This window comes from Aythya fuligula, chromosome 1, assembly GCF_009819795.1.
Source record: "Aythya fuligula isolate bAytFul2 chromosome 1, bAytFul2.pri, whole genome shotgun sequence".
Lineage (NCBI taxonomy): Eukaryota > Metazoa > Chordata > Aves > Anseriformes > Anatidae > Aythya > Aythya fuligula.
Window position 1 is genome coordinate 184,111,325 of NC_045559.1, and position 25,677 is coordinate 184,137,001.

At 39.5% G+C, this 25,677-nt stretch overlaps 1 protein-coding gene across 11 annotated transcripts in view; it reads right to left on the minus strand.

Moving 5' to 3' along the window:
- FRY (FRY microtubule binding protein) overlaps positions 1 to 25,677 on the minus strand; it is a 232,797-nt gene that overhangs the window by 141,965 nt on the left and 65,155 nt on the right. For 5 of the 11 annotated variants that reach the window (XM_032207210.1, XM_032207204.1, XM_032207208.1 and 2 more), the window contains exon 1: positions 18,919 to 19,143. The exons of 4 other annotated variants lie outside the window; for them this stretch is intronic. In XM_032207210.1, the coding sequence (XP_032063101.1) occupies positions 18,919 to 18,988 (70 nt within the window). In that variant the 5' untranslated portion in view covers positions 18,989 to 19,143. Of the gene's footprint in view, positions 1 to 2,594; positions 2,601 to 7,091; positions 7,098 to 9,145; positions 9,156 to 18,918; positions 19,144 to 19,200; positions 19,292 to 25,677 lie in introns of those variants that run through there. 2 more of the 11 variants (XM_032207238.1, XM_032207245.1) reach the window with 2 other exon arrangements.

Consider the following 25,677-nt stretch of genomic DNA (forward strand, 5'->3'; position numbering starts at 1 on the left):
GGCTTTGACTTGAGCAAATCAATGAAGCAAATAGGATTTAGTTGCCGTTGAGGGCACGTATGCATGACTGCACAGCTGCGAACACCCAGCACAACACGGACAGGGTGCTGCTCTCCTGCTTGCCAGTGGGCCATGACAGAAAACTCCTTCCACATATTGAAATGTCTAAATGAAATAAGTTACTGCCAGAAATATGTTATTAAGTTGTTGTTTAGTGTTTCACCTGCTCACACACCCCAGTGCCCCCAAATCAGTGAAGAAATGGTGAGGGAAGGCCCCAGCTGACACAAACTGGGATGAACATTTCATCTGCTCCTGCACAGGCCTGGTGACTCTGTGATGCCAGAAGACTGTGGATGGAGTTCCCTGTTCTCCCTAAGAAAGCCAGGAGCATCACACTTACATCTGAACTACTCATTTAGGTTTTCCTGTAGTCAAAGGAGAGGAACGTGCACCTACACACATGAACTCTGCATCAGTCAGCTCTGAAAATAAAGAAAGGATCCTAGGATTATTAGCAGATTTTCCAAATACTCAAACAGCTGACGCATTGAGAAAGCAGAGTAATTCCTTAGAAAAACTGAAGAGCCTAATGACTTCTGAAAACAAGAAAATATTCCTTTTATGTGATATTCAAATGGATATTCAATATTCCAGAGGGTAGGAACAAAACTAATATTGTATCAGTTTTTTTAAAGTATCAGCAAGGTCAATACAGGCAACTGCAACACAGAGAGCCTGATGTTCATTCAGGAATGGCTGGATTTGATTAATAAAGAACTGAAGTATTAAAATACAATGCCATAAGCATAGGTTTATGGAAGGTAGATTTTATTAAACTAGCTATCTTTTTAGGATTGCAAACTTGGTTAAGAAAGTTAAAAGTGTAGTTTTGTATTTCTGTTTGGCAATTGTATTTGTACCTTACCAAATTGTAAAACGAGAACCAAGAAATCAATGTATTACAACAAGAATTGATTAAAAGACAGATATCAGCTAATCCTCAGCATTGGTTGAGAGAATCGTATCGTAATTCATCCAGTGGAGTTACAGAGATCAGTTCTCAGTCCTGTACCAATTAACCTTACTATTAATGACATAAAAGAAACAAAAAAGTATATTTCTATAAAGTCTACAGGCAAAACACAACAGTAGTAGATAGAAAAAATAGCAAAATGGTCATCTAATTTGAATAGCACTTTGAAAACTGAACGGAAGCAAACGGTATATGAGATATTAATACTAACTGATACAGAATTGCATATCCCGAAACAAAGCCTACATGCCACAGGGACAGAATAAGGCTTTCTATTCCTGGAAAGCACTGATTATGAAAAAAGGCCTGAGACCAGGATGACTAATGTGCTGAAAACAGGCTGCTATTCTTGAGACCTGAAGAGCTATGGAGAGCCTTTTCAAGCAGGATAAACAAAAGCAAAAACAGGAAAACTCCACTGCTGAACTGCCACTGTCTTTGCAACTACTGCTGGATGCTCAGTCCCATTCTGGTGTCTGCAACTCGAGAAAGATGCTGATGAACTAGAGGACAATCAGGAAAGGCAACTGTAATTAATGACCGGAAAACTTGTCTTAAAGCTTAGATTAGTTGACCATGAGAAAGTTACAGTGTCACTTAATCATCTTCTTTAATGCCCTGATTTTCGCGAACACATTGAGCCACTCGACCAAAAACGCCTTTTTATACAATACAAGCCATCAGGCACTTCCAGGGCGTGATTCATTACATCCTAATAAAAATGTCTAAACAGCTCACCCGAACCGCACCCTGAAAGTGCGTACGTCTGTCCCATGGCTATCGGGAAAGCCTAGTTTGACTATGTCAGATGCAATATAAACACCAAAGATGCCTACATATGAGGTGAGACGACTTCCATGCCTGCAAAGCACAAATACGATGAACAGAAATTTGCTAACAGACAGCCCTTCGTTCAGTAATATCCAATGGCTGGAATTTTAAACTAGACAAATGCATTAAAGAAGTTAACACAAAGGGAAGGAAATTAACTACAGAAATGCTATTAAGGCTGATTCCTCCATTAGTGGAAATTTTAAATTAAGATTTTTTTTTTTTTTGGAAGATGTGCTTTAGCTCAGACAGAAATTAATTCAGAGAAGCCATAAAGCCTGCTCTATGAGGAGAACAGATTGGATGACACAATGGTTTTTCTGGTTGTATAATTTATGACTCGTTGAATACATTAGTAGAAAAAATATCAGTGAGAACAATCTTTCATTGGTAAAAGGAAGATACAGATGTTCTAAGAAGGATTCCTCTCCAATCCACAAAATATAAAGAAACAGAAGTCTGAGTGCCTGTCGGTACTGGATTTCTCTTCGTACATCCAGGTACAAATATAACTTGTGTGATCAGATTATCTGTGAGATACAGGTAATAATTTCCTACCATGCCAAACACACTTTGGCAAAACTGAACCTGATTTAAGGGTTATTTTGTATAATAGACCTCAGGGGAATATGAAAATAGAGGCAACTTACCGGATGGTTTAATTTTCAGGGAATATTTTAAGAAGAAAAAGTCAAATGAGAAACTATATTGCCAGAATCATTTTAACTATTGCCTTATAACTAGAAGTGAAAACCATGTAAAACTGTTTGCCGTAAGAAAAGGCTTATATAGAAAAGTGAAGATCTCTGAAGAGAGAGCTCTGTGCTCTACATGTATATTCCAACCATATTCCATGGACTGAGTGGATGTCTGTCGAACATAAAAGGATTATGGCTGAAATGCTATCATTGACAGCAAGTTCACATGCACATGAAGATGGATCATCCTGAGACTAAAGGCACCTCTTTGTCTATAACAAAGGTGACAGATCACCCACAGATGCCTGGTCATCTGCTACTGAATGAAGCTGAATGAATATAAAGATTGAAGCACCATTCCTTCTATAGGATACTGAATTAAAAGTTGTTTCATACTTGGGTGTACAAGGAAGCCTGTGGGAATGCTGTATGCATTACAGAATTAGGTATTCCACCCCCAAAATACATAAATAGTTTTGTAAATACGGGTAGAATCGAAAACATCTTTCAGAGGAATGAGGGTAGACAATGTTTGGCAATGCTGTTTCATAAACCGTGATCTTACTGTAAATTCTATTAGTTACAAACATCAGATGTTGTTATGGGACATCACTTTGCATCAAACACAATGACAAGCTATATTAGCATAATGGGTTGTTATTCCCAGATCCATGTGATCAGTACTCCATGGCAACCCAATGATAATGAACGGCTTTGTTCGTGTGTCAGTAAGAAAGCATATACAAAATTATATGAAGCACGAACCTCAAGTACCTGAAATGGTGCATAAGGCTTTTAATAAATTAGGAATTTAAAACATTGCCATTGACACTTCTTTCCATATAGACACAAGAAGAGGCACAGAACATTTCACTATGTTCTCTGCCTTCTCAGTTAGCCATCTCCATGGTGGGGACTGAGCTTCTCCAAGACACTTTCACTCATTTCTCAAGTCAGTTGAGCAGTTGGGCGCTTAAATCTGACACATGGAACAGAAACCAGAAACACAATCCAAACGATAGCTCAGAACAGGATCCAGCACTGCCAGACCCAACACCTCCTGTAATGCATCCTTACAAGGGCATCACATGCTTGGACCACTTCAGGTGTAAAAAGCAGAGCAGAAAAGCAACTCCTCTTCTTATTAATTTGGTTGTTTACTGGTTTTTATATAACAGATTTCTGATTCAGTACAGTGTATTCTTGCAATATTAGCTTCCACTAAGTAACAGGAGCACAACATGTAAAAAAATATACAGGAGTTTTTGAAAGCTATTAAGTGAACATTATGCTTTTTATGTACCAAGTCCAGGCCAACCAGGATCAAGCTACTAATCCAAACTAAATCAGTCTTTCACATGAGATAAGAAGATTCCAGGATGATGACCAACAAAGTGAATGTTCACTTGCACCAATAAATGTTATTCTCTTCATTTTAACCAGCAGTAAATGCTGCATTTACAACAATAACATTTGTTGCAAGTTATTTTCTTAGCATTTTTAAAGAGAATGAATGAAAATGTGAAAGGATGACACTGAAGCAGATTATTTTAAAGAGCCTGGATATATTAAAATTAACCCTCATGTATACTAGGCAGTTAAGGAAAACCACACGGGTGGATCCTTTTCCTGCAGCCAGACCCAGCCTAACTGGCTCCTACTGCCCACTTAGGTGAAAGCACAACAAAAACCCTGGGACTTGGCACTTTGTGCATGGGTCCACTTTGTTAGATTTTTGCTACCAGACAAATCAGCACTTGGACATCAGATATGAAGGATGACAGAGAATGAAAAGTCACTACTTAAAGAAACACGATTACGTGGTTCACATGTTTAGACAGGTCTCAGATGTATGTCAAGTACATACACTAGCTCAATATTTTTAGTTTATCTACCAAAATTTATATGCCCGTTTTCCAGCCCACAGAGGAATTTGGATTCAAATGGCCGCCTTAGTCACAGCAGATATAAACACTTCTCATTTACTTTGCCTTTACTGACAGAAGGACATAGACAGAAGCAAACAAATAAGCTATTCCTTGGCAACTAACTCTATAGTAAATGCAACAAAATTAATTTAAAATTAATTTTAATTTTGTTTAATTAATTAATTCAAAATCTGTCTTTAAAGATAAGGCTGGACAAGCATCCTGAAACGCTGAAAGTCAAAAGGGTAATCTTCTACTCAATACTGCAGGAAAGACGATGTCATGGAAGTGAGTCACAACAGGTGAAATTGCAAACATCAGGAATAAGAATTGACAAATTATATATATAAATATATTTTATATAAAACTTTATATTGTATTTTGATTTTATGGTTCTGTAAAGACAAATCAAAGATAATGTCCTTTTCCTGAAAAAAAACAAACACACAAAACCATGGTCTAAAACTTTGTGTGGAATACTATAATGCAATAATTTAAAACTAGGGTACGTGGGCTTTTAAAAAATACACATTAAATCAGTCTAACTCTAATTCCACTGACGTAAGCAGTTAAACACCCCCTGTTCTTTAGTATATCTTGCTTAAACTATCTCAGAACAATGTGACAGTTCTTGTACAGTTTGTGGAAAACCACAGCGATAATTTCAATCCACAATAAATACAATGTACAAGATTTAAAACAAACAAAAGAGATTAAAAAAGTTTTCTAGTCATTGATTGTACTGATCTTTTGTGTCATAAAACTTTAATGACAGAAGATCATTTTCTGTATTAACTAGCAAGATGTTTTATGTGTCTGCACGCACACATATATAATAATAATATATAGATTCAAACTTGTCATCCAAGTGTTTCAAATGCTGCTTCTATGAAATATGTAAGCACATTCAACATAATAAATGCAAACTACATCAACTTGAAATGGCATTTCTGTATTTCATATAATATAAAATAAAAATGTATAACAAAAGGCCACGCCCTGAGGATATTATTATAATGTACATGTAAGCTTTAAAATGCATGGCATCTAAGCCAGGTGGGCTTTAATAGGATTTACAAATAATTTGAAATCTGGTATGTGAATGTTTAGGATGCACTAGGTGTGCAAGAGGATCTAACGTACTATACACCATTTTGAACTTAATTCAGAAAAATGATTGATGGAAATAATTGGTAGCAACTTTGTAGACATTACCTCATTACTTTGCTGGACTAGGTGCCTTTTTCTAACACAAAAGCGACAGCATAAGGTAAATATATGCATAATGTAATAATGTCTATATGGTGAACTAGTAATAATGATGTTAATAGGCAGAAAGTCATTCTAAGTATCGATTAATTTCATAAGAAATTAAATTTACACAAATCTCTGCCTTGCCAGTAGTGTGATGCTTCCATTTTTCTCCTTGAAGGAGTACTGTTTGTTCTAAAGGAAATGCAAGAAAACCCTTACTTGTAATTGCCATTCTCAGCAGCTCTGCTGTAGCTGACATAGGTCTGGATTTCCTACTTTGGGCTAAACACAGCTGGGAATTTGCACAGGTGCAGCCAGACACGTCCATGTGTCTTCTCTCACCAGAGACAACAAAGACGGTCAATGCTTCTCCTTCCAGTGGAGAGTTGGCAGTTGCAGTACAGTTTAGAAATGTAGACATCCTAGACATCCTCTCCTTTTTCTTTGCTGATATTTATATATTCTAATTTAGGAATTAACATCAATGTCATGAACATACAATTTACCTTCCAAATCCCTAATGCAGCTATAAAATAAAATAAAGCCCAGAGTCCATTCCTGCAGTACCCCACTGCTCACCTCATCCTACTGTAACAAGGAGCTACCAGGAACCACAATTCATTAACAGTGCCTCATGCCGGCTTTTAACACATTGCTTATAAAACGATAATGCTTGAAATTATGATGAGTGACAGTCAAATATTCACTGATACCTGAATACACGGCTTGCTTTCTTCATTCACTGACAACGCTATCAACAGCCCCCACACCTGTCCCCTTGCCCATCCTCACTAACAGATCACAGGACAGATGAGCTTTTTCTATTAGCTTACACACTACCTATTATACTGGAGATGAAACATGTGTTAGGAGGTTATCTGCTGCTGCATTACAAGTAATAATAAATGGAAAAGTAATCTGGTCAGAGTATTTCTTTCTAAACCTACGTTTAGATAATGCAGCGTCTCTTGCATTACCTCATGGGACTCATTGGCTTTCAGAAGTCAAAGTGGTAAGTGAGGCAATAAAGTACATGTATGATTAATCTGATACCAAATTAACCAGTTGTTGACCCAGTTAACACAGGAGTCACCTGCTGTTCTCCACACCTGGTAACATTTAACACTTTCTGCCACTGGCCCTACACCCTGACCCGAGGCGAGGTGTGCAGGGTGCTGGGGGAATGTCCCCAGGCAGGAGCAGGCCGCACACCAGGACTCCCGTGCTGCATTCTGCACCTGAGAGGGGACTTTTCCGTCTATCACCTCCCACATCTCCAGGCTGTTCTCTTCTTAACTCCAGCTTTCACTACCCAGTTTCAGCTCACTACTGTGTCTTCCCCACTTCAGGCTCGCCATCCTCATCCCGGGCTCCAGTTCCCCATTTCCCTCACCCAGCCACACGCGCTCGCCTTCTCCTTGCAGCCCTCCCATCCCTCCCTTCTCCTCTCCCTATCCTTTCATCCTCTTCCAGTTTCCCCTTGGCCCTGTCTCCTACCAGCCACTCTTCACTTCCACTCCCTCTGCCCACAAAGTGTCAGTTCTCCCCTTTCCAAACCCTCCCCCATGACGACTCCCTTGCCTCTCTTCCCTTCACTCCCTCTGGCTCTCCTTCCTGGGCTTTTTACCCAAATTCACTTTCTCCTCTGCACGCGGTTTCTTTTTACATTCACCTTACCAGTGCAGTTGGCTGCACAGCTCCTGTCCCACATCCTTCCCCAGGATCCTCTTCAAGAGAATTTTTAACATGAACCAGCTATGGCATTTTTTTATATTTTCACATTCTCAGGGAGGGCTGAACCACTTCTGTAGAAAATTCCAAAATTCACCTTCTGGGACATTCAGAAGTGATTTAGAAGTGTTTTAACCCAAAATGCTGAGCAAATGAAAACTTACGGCAACAGAAAATGGGTTTTTGGTGAAAAAAAAAAAAAAAAAAAGGCAAAGTAATATGCACAGATAATCATTAACAAACATTCTCTTTTTTTTTTTTTACTATCATCACATAAAATTCCAACCTGTCTATATTAACATTTTTTTTTTTTTTACTGTTCATTAAAATAACAATCCAATGATTCCAGTCATTTTACTTGCTGGGTAAATCTCCAGTTTCCTGTAGCACCCAGTACTACCTCCCCTGCCCCCTTCTGCTTGAACATGATAGACAAATGAGTAAAATAATTGCACTTTTAAATTTCATTTCCCTTGAAAATATTTCCATCTTCTATTTTATGACATACATACTTAAGACTCACAATGGAGAAGCTTAGACTTCATTTACTACAAACCCAACTGATTCTGTGTTTCAAAAGCAATACTTTCAAGCTTTTGATCCCCATTCTTGATCACGCACTCATCCCAGTAAAGAACACATACATTGCTCTGCCACATATTCCTTCCTATGAGTAACAGAACCAAAATCAAAATAACTGAGTAGCACTGGTTCTGATGGCACACAGATCACGCAGATAAAGGGTATGCTGAAGTTACTTGTTTCAGACATATTCCTTCCAAGTAAAAGAATTATAGCTAAGTAATTTTCTCCCCATTTAAAGCATCGGTAGCAAGAAATATGCACCCTGTGGAATTTAAAATAATCCAAGGACATTTCCATTTTAAAATTACTACTTGCTGCCAATTAAAAATCTCATTACAAGTAATAACTAGTTGAGTCATGATTCACAGTGTGTTGTTTGCCTACCAACAATCTGGAGGAAGGATGGTTCTTGCAGTAAAGGAACAGAAGACAGAGTTTTATTTCCAGTTCTAACACAGGTTTCACGTGTAATCTTGTGTTTTTTGGTTAATTTCTCTGTCTCAATTTGCCTTGCAATAGCAATAAAGGAATAATACCTCTGTCTTGTGTATGCACGTAATAATGCTGAAAGAATTAAAGTCTGTAAAGCTTCTAGATGGGAAACACTGAATGAGTATTATTATAACGTGCATTACTGCAAGGTATTTGCAGCAGTTTCCCTGCATTTAAGCTAAGGAATGCCAATTTTTCACCCTGTGAATGGATTTTAAAATCAGCAATACTGCGAGTTTTGTGTGCATTCCTTACAAAGGTGTGACTGCAGCTTGTCTCACAGCTGGGGCATTTGCAAAGACTTTCACAGCATGGGTTTTCTTATGCCAAAGAAGATGAGAAGCTTGTGCTGCCATTTTTCTTCAGGTGGACTTCTTTTCTTCACTACCTAACAGCCTTATTTTACATATTCTGTAGAACCTGAGGTATCTTTACTCTTCCCTGATTTTTTTCTGAATTTCATCAACATGTTCAAAAAAGGCAGGCAGACTGAATAAGCAGTGGAAAGGAAGTGAAAAATTATTCCAGTTATAAGGGGATGAATTGCAAAATCTAATGTCAAGTAGCTTAGACTACTTTCAACCTGTGACATTTCTGTAATCCTCATAGACTAAAACTGATTCTGAATATATACAACAATGTATTATTGCAAATATATGCAGGAGCCTACTCTATACACTGCTCAGGAAAGAACTTTGGCTAGAAATCTATACTGATAATCTTCTGTGTAAAAAGGCAAATTGATCCGGACTTTTAAAGACATTCATAAATAACAATCAGAAATGCAGTAAGAAAGATAATTATGTATGGTTCTCCTCAAGAGATCTTACTTTAGGGAATCAATATCAAAACAAACAAAGAGATAAATGGACATCCTTTGAAGTTTAACTTACTCCACATACAGACTGAGACTCTTCAAAGACACAGAGACATAGAAGAGTTAGATATCCAGAGATTAGGAAAGCATGTTAGTATAATTGTCATCATTAATAGGAGAATTCCGGCAAAACAATACCTTTGGCAGACTTCTGTGCTGAGCCAGGCACTACTGGTTACTTAAGAACTCAAGGGGATATTTATGAGTCTTTCTAAGTCAAGACTTTCAAAATAACACCAAAACCATCTGTAACTTGATGATTATAAATAAAGCCAAAAGCAATAACAGTCAAGATGTTACATTCTTTTGATCAATCCTTGTCTAACACCAACACACCTAACATCCTCATATTTTAACGACACAGCAATCATGTTTTCCTGCTCCCTTACCAACTAGTGAAGACCACAGTCACCTCTCTGCTTGTACGTGTTAGTACTGCATTTGATGATAGCAAATTTCTGAAAATGTAGAACGTATTCAGAATAAAGATCAGATGGTGTTTGTCTCAAAAGGGTCCATGTCTGAGACTTCTGCTATGGCTGCAACCGCATAATTAAGTTCCTTATCAGGGATACATTCCCCAGGAGACAAGGGATGTGTGTCACTACATCAATCCCACAGGATTTACAAAACAACACTCAGATTTCTCTTCAAACTAGTGGCCTGAAAAGCACCCCAAAATCTCCCTGCAGAGCTGTGGAAAAGCTGACTCTCCCAGGTGGCCCTGTAACTGCACCAATGGCCTTGTTATCTGTGCACTAACATCAGCGCTGGTGGTGGTCTCACTATATTTGTGATCTCTGTACCTCATGCAGAGGAGGAAGCAAGCGGCACTCAACAGCTTAGTGATGCCACTGCTACTGGCAGAAAGCAAACCACGAAGCCCATGTTTTTCTGATGTGTTTTCATTCAGCCACTTGCTTCAGCAGGCTCTGCTGTCTGCTGTCAATAAAAAAGTTTTGAATGTGACCGTAATTTGAAATATACAGAAGACCGTATTTATGAAATTGCCAGCCTTCTCAGTAGTTCCTGAAAGGAGTCCGTACTCCCGAGCCCTGGACTTTCACAAGCCCTGCCTTTCCCCATATCACAAGTGCCATATCATGGGCTCTCCAGCACCTGGCCAGCATGGGCCTTCACCTTGCTGGTGAAGACAGAGGTAAAGAAGGCACTGAACACCTCAGCATCTGCTGTCAGTACATCTCTTGCCCCATTCTGTGATGGGGCCACAATTTCCTTGTTCAGCCTTTTGCCACAAATGAATCAAGAGAGTCTTTATTAGAATCACAGAATCATTAAGGTTGGAAAAGACCTCCAAGACCATCTGGTCCAACCATCCCCTACCACCAATGTCACCCACTAAACCATGTCCCCAAGCACCACGTCCAACCTCTCTTTGAACACCCCCAGGGATGGTGACTCCACCACCTCCCTGGGCAACCCGTCCCAGTGCCTGACTGCTCTTTCTGAGCAGAAATGTCTCCTCATTGCCAACCTGAACCTCCCCTGGCACAACTTGAGGCCATTCCCTCTGGTCCTATCACTGGTTACCTGCGAGAAGAGGCTGACCCCCAGCTCCCCACACCTTCCTTTCAGGTAGCTGTAGAGCACTTCTTGCTGCCCTTGATACTCCTTCCAATTCTCACCTCCAGTTGAGCTTTAAGTTTCTAAGCACTATCCCTGCGTGCCTGGGCAATGTGTATGAATTCCTTCTTTGTGGCCAACCCCTGCTTCCACCGCCAATATACTGCCTCTTTTTGCATTGGAGCTCAGCCATGAAGTACCAGATAAACCAAGCCAGTCTCCTCATACATCTGCTTGTTTCTCTGAGGATTGAGTTGTCCCACTCTTGCACTTGGAAGATGCTGTCCTCAAAAACCTGCCAGTTTTCCTGAGCTTCTTTGGCCTTCAGAGCTGCATGGGACCTGACTGAAATCTACTCTCAAGTCTATAGTCTATATTCTGTCACCTTTTTTCTTCACTTTCCTCAGGATCCTGAACTCCAGTCAGTTCTTCCTTGTTAGTGGACAGCAGATCCAGCCACACTTCACCCCCAGTTGGTCCAACCTGTGTCAAGAAGTTTTTCCTAACATCTCTGAAGAACCTACTTTCCTATTTGTGTCCCACAAAACTGTACTTCCAGTAGACACCATGTGAGCCAATGTCTGCAATCCACTGACTTCCTCTAGTTGTTTAAAAAAGGTTTTGCCCATTTCCTCACCCTCATCAGGTGGCCTGCAACAGGTTCCCACCATCGCATCACCCTCAAAGTCCTCCCTTCTGATCCTGACCCACAAACTCTCAAACACTGCCATCCCACAGAAAAACTCCATACTTATGAGGAGCTTCTTCATTAAGATGGCAGCCCCTATCATCTTCCTGCAGGTGTTTCCTGAAGAGCCTATATCCATCCCTCACAGCACTCCAGATGTGTGAGATGTTAACCTGCTCCTCCTGCTTGTTTTCCAGAGTGCATATATTTGTGTACGTATACCTGAGGTGGGTGTCCCTTCATCCTGTTTTATGGTTCCTGAGGTCTCTCTTGTTCCCGCTGCCCCGCACTCTTTGCTTCCCACTAACTGAACTGTGGTTTGTAATCTCCCTCCCCTGTCATTCCTAGATCCAGGCTCTCAGGGGGCTGACGAGCCTGTTGGCAGATGTCTCGCACTGCTTTGTCATACTATTGAACAGCTTTCTACTTACATCCTTTAAAAATATAAGCATTATAAGAACTGGCAATATCTGGCTCCAAGAGCTGTTGTGAAGTTTGAACATAATACTAAGTATTCCTTTTAGCAATAGACAGAGGATTGGATGATTGAGATGAAAGTATATTAAAGGAGAAGGGATTTTCTTTCTATGGACAATTGATTCAGGTAACTGCAGTGAATGAAAAATCACCTACTCACAAATAATTCTGCTACCTACCTCTGAAATTAGTCTGCAGCCCTAATTTATCGCCAAAACAACAATAGCAACAACTTCACTGCCGATGCTTTGAAGTGGAGGAGAGGGGGATGCAAAAGGTAGACTGGTCTGGAGAAGGAACTAGCTCTGATGTTCAGAAGTAGGCACAGATAGAGGAGTTAATGTAAATATGTTTTACCAGCTCAGCTGATCTAATGGCAGGAAATCTGCCAAAACTGCCTCCTGCTCCTAGCCATGTATCCACGTCCCCTTCCTCAAGCTGACACCAGCATCTACACCATTTTAGGCAGTTTAGCTGACAGGGTATCAGCTCTACGGCCAGTTAGGGTGGAAGAAAAGGGGTGGGAGCATGGGGACAGGGGCAAGAGGCTGGGGTGGGACTGATCCTCCCAGGCACAGCTTCTGCAAATCCACACCTGCCAGGTAGGGCTACCAATTCTGATGCGCAAGAGCACCTACTAATCACTTTCAAAGCTCAGGAATGAATAAAGAAAATAAACCTGGACAACCACAAGCAGTCACAATTCTGGAGGTACAGACTTTTTCCTACTACTCACAATGCAAATATATAGACGAATGATTAAAGTATTAATGAAATGAGTGGATCAGATATGACTGAGATGCAAACGGAATGTTAAATAGCATTTTGGTTTATGCTAATGAAAACATCCCCCACTACCAAACAATGGACACTTTTGTGTGCTTTATACACCTACAGTAACCTGCATATCATCACTTCCCTTCAGGTACCAAAACTTATTCAGTGTGATTTTATATGCATAAGGAAAACCAAAAGATATGTTAGTGCTTTCCCTGGTGCTTCTCAGTAGTAGCTAGCTGGACTGGAAAAACAAAAACAAAAACAAAACAAAACAAAACAAACAAACAAAAACAATCTGCTGGTAGTTTGATAAACCTACATTACTGCAACATCAGATAACACAAATTAATCACTCGAAGTGGATGCTAAAAGTATAACAGAACTGTTTTGTTTTTACCACAAATAAAACTATTAGAACTTTATTGGAATATCTCCCAGTGATTATCTATGCCCTGTTTATGTCCAGTTTCCAGATTATTTTATATTTTGAGATGAGGACTGCCCTTTAGCCACAAAAATTTGCACTAAGATTTCACTGAGTCTACTTATAGATGCTTACAACAATAATCTGGAGTTCCTAAAGGCAAGTGAACTCACTCTGTAAATAAACTGAATTTTGCAATAGAGCATTTCTGATTCTCGCATCCTTTTCTTCTCCTAATATGGTAGAAACAATTCTGGAAGGTCCTGAAGAGAATAGCAAACATCAAAATAAACACAAATCCTTTTTTAAGAGTTCTCAAGTCCCCAAAGTCATAAAACTTCCATTTTTCCCTACTTCTCAGAGGAACCACGTCAAAACGCAGGTTCTAAAATGGGCAACAACCAGAAGACAAACAGCCCAAACAAACACTCTGTTTTAATACCTTTTCCTGTAGCTCTATAGGGAGAGGATCAGATCTGAAGATAAGCTCGAAGTTGTACTGGGACACGACAGTGAGCACTATTAGGCACGTCACTTCTCTGCTGACAATCGCTGACTACTTGAAGCTGAAGAATAGACTAAGCTCCCTAATTCCAGGCTCAGTGCACAGAGCAATCAGCTCACTTTATTTAGCAAGAAAGCTTGAACTAACAGCGCCCATTGTCCATGGCAGAGTCAGGTGCCAAGGCTGGAGCAGATGCTAACCTTCATCCTAGGGCTCTCTAAAGGCAAGGCTGTGGAAGTGGCCTGCGTCGTGCAGGTGTGTTGGGGTGAGACCTCAGAAGCAAGCAAGAGGAGAAAGAAGGTCCAAGCACGGCCCCTGTCTGGGCTGCAGCATCCCAATTGGCATCAGCCTGCCCTCCTGCTTACCGCAGCCGCACATCCCGGCCCCTTCCCAAGCCCCTCGTCACCCACCAGCCTCAGGTGAGCGCGAATGCCTCCCTTACAAGGTGAGTTTGCTCCCTGAATCAGCTCCTTGGGGCGTGCAAGAGCAAGTGCCACAGCAAGAGGGATGGCAGCGAAGAAGGATTTGTGCTTCTTGTTCAGCAGATGTACAGACGTACGTTTGCTTAAGCAGGCAGCGAGTAACATGAAGCAGCCTCTTCCCTAGGTTGTCTCTGGTGTGCTTAGCACTTTCAGCTCCAGGCAGCTCAGCGTTTGCCTGCAGATACCTGACCCCCCACAGAATGGCTGCTCTCATCACCCTGCACGATAACATCTTACCAAAATACCAAAATCGTAGTGCACCACGGCATTTACACAGAGGGCAGAGTTTTACCTAAGCACCCGCCCGCTGCCCTCCTTTCTCCCTTGCTCACAGACACTGCACTTCATGCACATTGTCCGTAAAAATGGCGAATTTTGTGGCTAAATGTTTAATTTCTATTTAATAAAGGACTCAGCTTATGCTCATCTGACAAAACAACTTGTGTGGACATGAGCACTGCGATCATTTCGGTTCGTGACCAGCCACTGGTCCTCCTGGGGCTGTTCCTGGATGCTGCAGTGTTTGAGGCACCCAGGCAATAGCTGATACCTGTGTGCCCCCAGGATTAAGCTCTCTCTGAAGCTACCAAGTGCCAGTGTGGTAGGGACTGGGCACACGGGGGCACAAAGAGGTGGGTGGATAGGAGGAGGATGGAGCAACAGGCTTTGTGGTGTGAGGATTTTGATTTGGAAGTGTGGGGCTGGAAGTACAGGCCATGTGAAACAGACCTGAAGTCCAAATACTGAATAAGGTCTTATTTGTAACTTGAATTACATGCAAGGCTACTGAAAAAAAAAAAAAAAAAAAACAAAAAACATCTTAACATTCAAAGGTAGATAATTCCAAATCGCTGAGAAACAAGTGTTATCATCCTCAGAAATATCACCCCAAAGATAACCCCGTTCGAGGAGAAGCAGCAAATAAAATTAAAATGTTCCCTATGCAACATGTGCCCTCTCGTCTCATTATACAACAAGTCACCTTTACATCTATCTCTGGGAACTGGGAGACAATGCAATTCAATTGCTGCCAGCCCACGTAGCAGCTGACTTGTGAGAGCACAAGTGAGCCATCTACCTGTATGATCTCGGTTATTCCACAGCGTGCCTTCCTCCAAGAAAGGAACAATAAACTTAATAGAATTTCCTACAGTTTATCCTGATGTTAGTCCAGCTTATTGTAGCTTTACTTTTAAACTTCTGTTCTTGAGATGCAGGGTTCTTTGGAAATTATGAATTTGAAAAATGCATTCCCAAATTAAATTCAGATTAAATAAAACCAGATGGATCATTCAAAAAGTAAAAACAGTCTATGGGAAGAGCAGATTTGAATGCCGAAGTTTTGTTCTTTGAATAAATTACAAATCTTTTTCTTTTTTTTTTTTTTTTTTCCAAAACCTATTTTATGATATTTCCATAACAGACATCTAAGATGACTTTTAATTGCCCCAGTTCTGGTGAGCCCTATTTTATTCCTGTCACCTTACTAACTTTGGGTGCACCTAAGTGAGTGCAGCTCACCTGGAGTGCACATGGCCGTTTTAGCAGTATTTTCAAAAAGAAGTAATATAAATGATTAATGCATTTGTTGACTAAAACAGTGTTGATCAAAAACACTTGCATTTTTAAGAAAACCTCAAACCACAAACGGCATCAGTTTAAAAAAGGAAAAGAAAAAAAAAAAAAAAAAAAGATTATTCTTATTTTTCAGCCAGAGACTCCCCATTCTGATCCCATCTCCAACACATTACAGGAGTATTTTCCAGACCTGCATGACGTGCACGGTATCTTATTGACATGTGCAGAGCAAGAGTCTGTTTTCAGAGCTGCACACAGGAGTGTTTTGAGGTCTCTCAGTTTGGTGGGATGATTCAAAGGCCAGACTATGACTCTGCTTTTTTGTCCCCTAGGGAGAAGAGTGGCTGCTTACTGAGATCACTACTCACTGCATCATCCAGATGACAATAGTTAACAGGTACCTAAAATGAACCAAGTCCAGTGCACATCAATTAGCTGTCTCCTTAGCTGGTTGATGAACGTGACAAACAAAGAAGCATCCTAGGTGAACACCTCAGCAAGTGCTCTGAGGCAATGAACCGAAATCCTGCCCCATAGGACAAGAATGCTACTTTTCAGAAAACCTTAGAGAGGAAAATCAGAGGAAATTGTCAACCCAGATGGAGTATCTGAGTACATTTCGTGGTATAGAATGAGCCATGGGTGCGGCTGGGCATCGATCAGAAAATATTACTGCTCTGTATACATTAAAACATGAATGAACAGAAAGGACTGGTTGCAGCTGGACTATAAAGCCTGGGGAGGATAAAAAATACTTAGAGCCTCGGTAGTAAGGTGCTAATTGACAAAAACATACGTGGATTTCAGCAAGATGTATACTGTACCACCTATACTTTTTTTTTCTTTTTTTTTTTAACAGTAGGTTAGACCTCTTCCTATTAGGTAAATGCCCCAGCATAATTTATGGCTTACTTCTGCTCTTGGGTATGCAGACACAGCACCTATTCTCTGCAAAACATGTTCCTGTGCATGCATGTGCAGGCTTCGCAGCCGTTTCTCAAGCAAGGGAAGTGTTTTCTTCTGCTCCACCCATCACAGAACAGAGCTGAAGAAAGCCCTAGGTCTTTTGAACTCCCTACCGTCTTCTTATCAAATTGTTTGTTTTTCAGCTAGAAAGGATATGTACAGATTTATGAACACAGCCTTCCAGACTGAAAGCAGCAAAAAAAAAAAAAAAATTGGCAACAAGTTTAAGTCAATCTGGATTAATTTATTATATTTCCTCTTACTGTTTATTCAAATACAGTAGAAAGCATGTTTATCAGCTAAAGGTGTGTCAGAAATACCAATTACTCATATAACATTTCCATTTTGCTAAAACAGAATGTCATTTAAGGACTTCGTATTTTAGACTAGAAACATCTTTACTGTCTTGCAATATTTTCTATATACTTCAGTGTAGAGGAAAAAAATATATTAATTAAAATGTTATACTTCTTTCCATGATATTTTTTATATTCTTATGTGCTGGTTTTACTCAGTCTTGAAGTTACAGCAATATATTATAAAAATAATGCCAGAACTGATTTGATTCCTACACCATGCAAGTGACTTGTTTGTCTTCTGTCATAAACTGGGAGTAGCTTGTTATAATAGATGTGTTGTCACAATATACACTTAGGCTTTCATTAATTAAGATTAGTCCAAAAAGGTGAATAAATCACAGAACTCCCTTCCAATTCTGACTTGAATTATGCACAAAATGTTTTAGAAGTAGGGCAGATAAGCAATGCTGTTTAGGTAATAGCATTATTCCCTGGTGGCTTCACACTTGTGGTAGAAAAACAGATTCAAACAAGCACTACGGTGTTACTGAGGTTACAAATGACCTGGAAAAATACAGTTTCTATGGATATCATGTAATGAAGACAAGCCTAGGATGACACACATCTAATAGTTATTTTTATTTCTTTGCAGGTATTCAGATACATGCCTTGCATGAAGCAGATATTGCATTTTTTTTTTTTATAACACAGGATTTTAAAATACTAGTCTCTTATGCAGAAGTTATTAAATTATAGATAGTGGGATGATCAGAACCTTACTGCATACGTAACCAAGTTGGATTTTTCCAGAGACATTGTCTTCTATCTTTGTAACACAGTTAATTATGGAGATCTAGCACTGTTAATGCAAGCTCAGATGGAAAAGGAATATACTGTTCATGTATCTTAAGTTAAAAAGCAAATTTCTGGCAGAGTTATCCCATGGCTTTACCTGATCTGACTGTATCTGTAAGCACTAAATTTTATTCAGCAATCTTTATTATATAATATAGCTAAAAATCAGAAGAGTGATTGATTTAAACAGCAACAGACATCAGGAACAGCAATACTGAAAAGAGCAAGGAAGCCCAAAATGCCATTTGTTTACATTCTGTATAACCCAGCCTGGATTAGATAAACAGATGGGTTCTTTCTGGATGGAAATATTGCATAAGATTCTGAAATTAAGCACAGAGGGTGGGAAGAGCAGCTATAAGTAACCCATGTTTGGCTTTTCATCACATTAATACAATGACTTTCAGACCTGAAGTAGAACCATCATATTTTTGCCCTTGGTGCACGATTAATAAAAAGCAACTTCTGAGCAATGCCACGCCCTTGTGATTAAGCAGCATTTTCAAAAATACTTAGATAAAGCCTGGACAAATCAAATAAACATGTAGGCAGGAAATGCTGTTTGGAATGTACTCCCTGCAATGTACTATCAGAGAGAGCCAGAAAGCAGCCTAACTTCAGAATTCAATCAAGCAAAATCTAGTATAATCTCATTACAGTCTTTGCAGTTAATGAAACCTATTGAAATCTCTGACACTGATTTTTTAGAACTGACAAAAGCAAAAAAAAATATAAATTTGGTTTATATAACACAAACATACAAAATTATTAAGATCTCATCCCTTAGGTTATCCTAGCTATTTCCCAAGCAATGCGTAATATGAAAAGATTACTCTTCCGCTACTCACTATTGCTCCAGGATTTCAGTAAATATTTGATACTGATTTCAAAGAAGCCTGAATCCTGCTGGCTAGCCATGTCTGCTGCATACAAAGAGGCTTCTATAATTCTGAGCAGCTGAAGTGGCAGGTACTATGTATGTAGATGTGACTGTCACCAGTTAGTGATGTAAACGAGGGGTCAGAGGAGGAAATGAAGTCTCCGCAGATCCACTTCTTCCGTTCATGGTAGGTAAGCTCATTTGAAAAAAAAAAAAAAAAAAAAAAAGCTCAACAACAACAAAAACACACCATGAGGTTCTGTCCTTTGCTCTTCCTTCGGGGCTTGTAGTGAATTGTATCTGCGGAGGATTTTATTCCCCCGACCCCTCAATGTGGGTTTTCATTTATTCCACTCCTCAACTGGGCAAATTTCTCCCGGTCGGTTAAGGCATGTGCAGGACCCCAGCACTTGTTCCATAAGCACAGCGAGAGTGTCTTCTTGAAGGGTGCCTGAGCTGTGCTTTGAATAACGTGCAGTCTGCCTGTCTGAAGCTTTTTTCCATCAGAAGCTGACAGCCTGCGCGTCTGCACCTCCTCTCGCAAACACAGGATCGGCTCGAAGCCCCTCTGAACGCGTCTCTTCCACAGCTGTAGGGATCTCACACGGACTGTTTCGCTTTAGGGAGAAAAAACAACAACAACACAACCTCTAATGAATATCCTCCGCATGCTCTGGTCAGCTGCTCTCCTTCCGCCCGCTTCCAAGAGGAGCACGCTGAACTGTACACAACTGCATCACGCTGCGGTAAAGCAGCGCTGCGCCCATAGATCTGATTGCAGTGACGTTAAAAAAAAAAAAAAAAAAAAAGGCAATCCGTCAGCCCAGTTGCACAAGAGAAGCACTTCCAGAGCACTAAACCCAAGGCGTTTAGGCTGCCTGGTTCTGCTTTTCTTTCCTGGTGACAGAAAAACATGTCATTTTTTCTCGACTTTTTCCTTTTTTTTTTTTTTTTAAACAAAAGATGAGAGACAGCAAGCTGAATTCGTGATGACAAATAAAAGAGGCAGCTCCCTGCTCGCTATTCATCTCCAAAAGAGCCACAGACAATTCTCAGTTTGATGTCATTTTTATCTTGAATAATGTTTATTTTTTTTAAAGAAAGGAGGGCAAGCTGAATTAATATAAGAAAATGAGACAGAGGCAATTCACTGCTTCTTAACCTCTCTGTGTTTCCTACAAAATATTTAATTGCTATTCCCACATTCTTAAGGTTTTATTTCTAATAATCACAGCACACAACTATGCACATCTTAATGACAATAAAGAAAAATAAGAAGCATCTCTTTCCCAAATATATATTTTTTTGTTTCATATATTCTTGGTATCATCCTTCAAGACACTATTTTCTGGGAGTAACAGCACTTCTTTCCTCACTTGTGGAATAAATTTCCTGCATCATCTCAGAATTAGAGCATCTGAGCCAAAATGTAGCTTGTCTGCTGCTGATTCTTCAAAAAACTTTGCCAGTGGTTATATTTACACGTTATTTTTAGTTTCAGCATGCACAATATTTGATCTCTGGATTGAAAGCTGAGGCGCACAAGGGTCACCGACTCCAAGTTCTTGTGGTTCTCACTGAAAATATGCTAAATGGCTCTTGTAAACACAACACATCTGGAGATAAGGTTTTGTGTCCCCAGTAAAGGCAGGCTGTTGTGGGAGCTCACTTTATAAACCTTCTTTCAATTCCTAGTCTAAGGTTACTCAAAACCAGTTTACCCCCTTCTTGAACACAGATAATGAGAAATGTTCAGAGAGTTCACGTGTGATTGCAGCAGCTATCAGAGATCTGATCAGCTCTTCCTCCCTATACTGGTAAAAATGTCATCCCCTTTCTGTCTCTCTGGGCCCTCAATTTCTTTTTCTGAGAGCCCTGTCGTGGCTCCCCACACCCAGTATTGCATTGATTCCTGTGTTTGAGTGTTTAGGCAAGGATTTCCTTTGTGGTGTCACATAAAATGCATTTCTAAGGACCTCTGATACATTGATTTTATCTCTTTTTTTTCCTTAAAATAAAGATGCAAGTTCAATTTGCAAATATTTATCTTTACAAAATCCCTATTGCATTTTTTTCTGTTATCATTTAAATTCACAACCTTAGTTATAATCCCACCAAGTTTTGTTTCAAAGCCTTAAACATGGCTGAGGTCAAGTGGTCCTTCTGTTTGTCTGGATCATTTTCTCCTCACAAATTCTCTGGTTTATATTTACCAGGCAGAATCTGTCTTCTGTTAGATTCAATAAAAAAATATTACCTGATCAGCAACTTCATAGGGTTGCTCTTCTTTTATGAAGGGGAAGCTATGTGATTTTTAAAGAAGAATATGAAGGTTTTCTGTTCTGCTTTCACCTCATAATTGATTAATTGATACCAAAAAAAAAAAAAGTATTATGCCTCCTACTGTTCCTGTAGTTAAGGCCTGGTTCTTATTGAAAACAAAGGCAAGGCATTCTCTCTTAGGTAGTGGTTGCATCTTCTTCTCATCCTCACTGAATATTAGACCCTTAAAAATCTGTGCTCTGGTCTAAAAACTTTAAATGGCCAAGGACACTCAACCATTTGCTTTTATTTCCTTCGCACATCCTTACTCTGCTGAACTTTTGATAGTGCTCACCGTAGTTCTACACTCCGACATCCAAGCTCCTAACGTCTTCACTAATGATGCAAAGGCGACACATCCAATACACTCTGCAGTCCTTTTCCAGAAGAACAGTGGAGCATTGAATGAAATGACTGGGAGATCAATTTAAAACAGACAAAATAAAGTGTTTCTTTTCTTCAGGAAGTTGTGAGCTTCTAGAGCTTGCTGCCATCGGAGGTCACAGAGGGAGAAAGCACCAGCAGTTTCAAAATCTCATAAAAAACAGAAATTCAGGTCTATGAAGAACCAGGCAGGTATGTACTTCCCTGCGACACCTCTAATACAGCAAAGGGATGTGCTGCGGAGCATGGAGGGAAGGGCTGCATGAACTGACTACGTTCATGTGTGCTCTTCCCAAATAGCATCATCTTCTGCTTCTGTAGGGAGGGGATTACCAGGTGAGATGGGTGACTGGTCTGTCGCAGTGGGATGCTTGCACCATCTCTTGGCTTTAAATCATCCAGTGCTGAAGTACACGGGCTGTCCCATCCAAAGTTGCGTTTCACATCTGTAAGTACAATTTGTGTCTGGGACCTTAAGGTGTCACCCAATGCCTACTTGCATGTCCTTATGTAGTAATGTTAAAAAGGATACCTATAATCAGTCTTGAAACAGCAGCATTATCCCCTAGCACTTTTTACTGACTTCTTCCGAAGTGATTTTGAGACAAATTCCATTTCGTGTATAATAATCTTCTTTTAACATCATATCACCACATTAATACACAATACAGAGTCTCACTGAGTTCACTCTATAATATTCTTTATGAATAATACATTTCCTCTAAAAATGCACTATTGCAGTGAAGTATTTAACAACTTAATGGATGTCTTGAGACAAAGCATATTAAAGAGAAATGCCACCACTCTTAGATTGTGCATTTTTGGCCTTGTCTGTAAGAGTTCATACAGAATGCACATGTACAGAGGTACAGCCTAAATAACTGCTTTCAGTCCCACAGACCAATGCTTACAACTCATCAGTCTGATGACCTTCATGAGGCAAAATTGCCCCCCTGATAATGGTTTTGGTCACATCTTGGAAACACTCCCAAAACAGGAATAACACAGAGAAATGGCAGAAACAGCACCTTTCCAATGCAACGCTTGAAACTTCTTCTAGGGAGGTTGACAAGACTAACAAGTTTTGAAGTTATACAGCTTCTACTTTAATTCGTGTTGACTTTATGATATTCAGAATTCAATTACGTACTTCAGCTTGTGGAGAATAGTCTGGCATAAGTGTACAAAATCTGTCAGTGTAATAGGCTTTCTAACGACGAATACTAGAGTTTTACGTATTTGATTTATGATACGGCTACATAGGAGTTTGTAAGATAATGATAATATAACATTTTTTTGCACCTAGATAACATATCAAAGATCTAAAATATAAAGCCTACCATGATGAAGCACCTGCTGATTACCAAGATAGCAGAAGCATTACTTCAATTACAAACATTTCTACGCAACTCAAACTTTGCTCTTATGACTGACATGCAGTCCACCTTCTCTTCTCTCATCTGCCTTCTGAGATCAGAGGTAGGACATATCCAGGAGTCACGGATTCCTGCATTATATCCTTCTGTGGCAGAACAAAGTCTATTAAATTTCCGTGCCCCAGCTTTAGAAAAAACAGGTTGGGATAAGTTGCGTGTCTCCATGGTCAGAATTGTTTCTGTGACCAGCACACTGCATGAAAAGCTATTTTCACTGCAAAACATCTGAGAAATAGCCTTCCAAAACCTTCACTCAAGCAAAGAAAAGAAAATAACAAGAATACATAGTGCTGGAGGTGCTCACAATATCTATCTTGAGGCATCCAATTTAGATGCCAACATTGGGAGGTGAGTGCCTTCAGCATGAGTCAAGCATTCCCAAGAGTTCCAGTACAGAGCACAATTACTTTCCCAAACAGCCCATTTCTCTTCACTATCTACACATGATACTTAGGGTAGCTACTTTGGTAAATCAGGCACTTTATTTAGATTCTCAGTATTTGGCAGTATAGGTACCCATTTTGTTCACATTTTTTGTGACTACTATTTATAACAGCAATACAACAGGCACTTCAGTCCTCTATGTTCTGAGCACTGCATGCAGGCATCCTTAAAAAAGCATTTGGCAAGATAAATACAGCACAGTCCTTGTACAAGTTTTCAGAGCTCATTTTGGTTTGGTATGAAAAGATCTGTTTGGCTTTTGCAATCCGAACTCTTCAAAATCTCAGGCTAAATGCAAAGAGTTGCTGAAGCCTCTAAGGGTTTTCTTCCAGTTGCAGAATCAAAGTGGATCACCGGGTTCCTTATTTGCTGCAAACAGAAAGAGTCTTTAACCTCACATAGCAAGTACTTATATTTTTCATTTGTAAGGATGTTTGTTCAAACTCCATCAAGAAAACACAGCGACCTAATCAAAAAAAAAAGCATAAGCAAAAGACTTTTTTTTTTTTTTTGGCCTAGTTTGTGCTTAATTCCTTGCTTCCCCCTTTGCTAGGTGTCAGTCATTCCACTCCTGCTCAGCTCCCTGCAGCTTCAAGGCAGTGATGTAGACACAGATCCCAATGCCAACACTAGCTTTACTGAACCAATGGAAGTTTTAACACTCTTTTTGATTTTCTACAGCTTCTCCAACTCATACAGCTTTTCCTCCTTAATTTGGGTCAAAACCTTTGTCCTTCTAGTGTTGAATTATACCTATGCCTCTGATTTCCATGGAATTAGCTTGGATTTACATTGGTATAGCTTGTATAAAAGTTTGTCTTTCTGTAGTTTTTTTAGCAAAGAACTACAGAAAGGACTGCATATTAGCATCCCTGTGGTTTTGCCATGGTCTAGTTCTTCTGCACAATATAAAGCAAATAATGATTCCCAGACCCACAGGGTTCCAGTACAGAACACACATAACAGATAAAACCAAAAAGGATCCGTTATATTATCATATCCTGGGTTATATTGCATTGCATTCATGATTTCACGTTCCTTTCTTTTATAAACTACTTGGAACCTCTCTACAAAAGACTGCACTGGCATTCAGATGGATGCTGGTCATAATGGGATGGCATTCAGGTGCCTAAATATAGGCATCTAGTGCCATTTTAGATACCCTGAGGCATGTGAGTTATTCACTGAGACTGGCAAATGTAAGACTTACATTAAGTCCACAGCCTTGGGAAGCAGTAGTTGGAGGCTTTCTGCTGGACACCTACGTTTAGGTGCCATTTTTACACTTTAGAATTGTAAATTAAAGTATAAATGTAAACTTTACATTTTTTACATTTAAGTACCTGATTTCCTCCCACTGGTTTCAGAAGGGGAGTAAAAAAACACACAAAAAAATAATGTCTTTGTATTGATTGTAAACTGATAAGCCTACATGTGAGCCAGAAATAAAAAAAGAAATAATATTTTTACATGTACTCAGAAAAAGACAACAACATTTATATGTAGTGAGTTTTTTTTCTTCAACTTGGCATTTGTTGAGTTTATGAACTTTTTTTCCTTCCATTAAAATATTTGGAAGGTTTGTTTTTCTCTCTACAACTTGCATAACATGATACATTTCAAGCTAAACATTAACAAGCAGCTTGTACACATGTTTTGCTAATATCCTCTATTAAAATGAAAACCAAAATCGTTACCTAAATCAACTGAACTCTAAGTACCTACAGTGTCACACAATTTAGTGTAAAACACTTTAGGGTCCAAATTAAAAGTACAGATCGACAAGAAAGCACTGCACAAAATAAGAAGTCATTAAGCAAACCTGATTTAACGTGAAAAGCTATAAATAAAGCATTAGAAATCCTCCTTAGTTTTATGTATCAATATTTTTTTGCTGCACCATTTTGTTTTGCCTTCTGTTTGTAACTGACTGTTAACATATTGCCACCTAGTGATGGAAAGCAAAACAAGCAGAAGCAGGACAGTAAATAACAATGCATGGGGAATGCATATTTACATGGCAAACTGTGTCGGAATGGAGGATAGGAGCAAAGAAACTACACGTCCATATTTCTGGAAAAAAGGATAGAAGACAATTTGGATAAAATCACATAAAATATTTTGTATCATTCATGTATCAC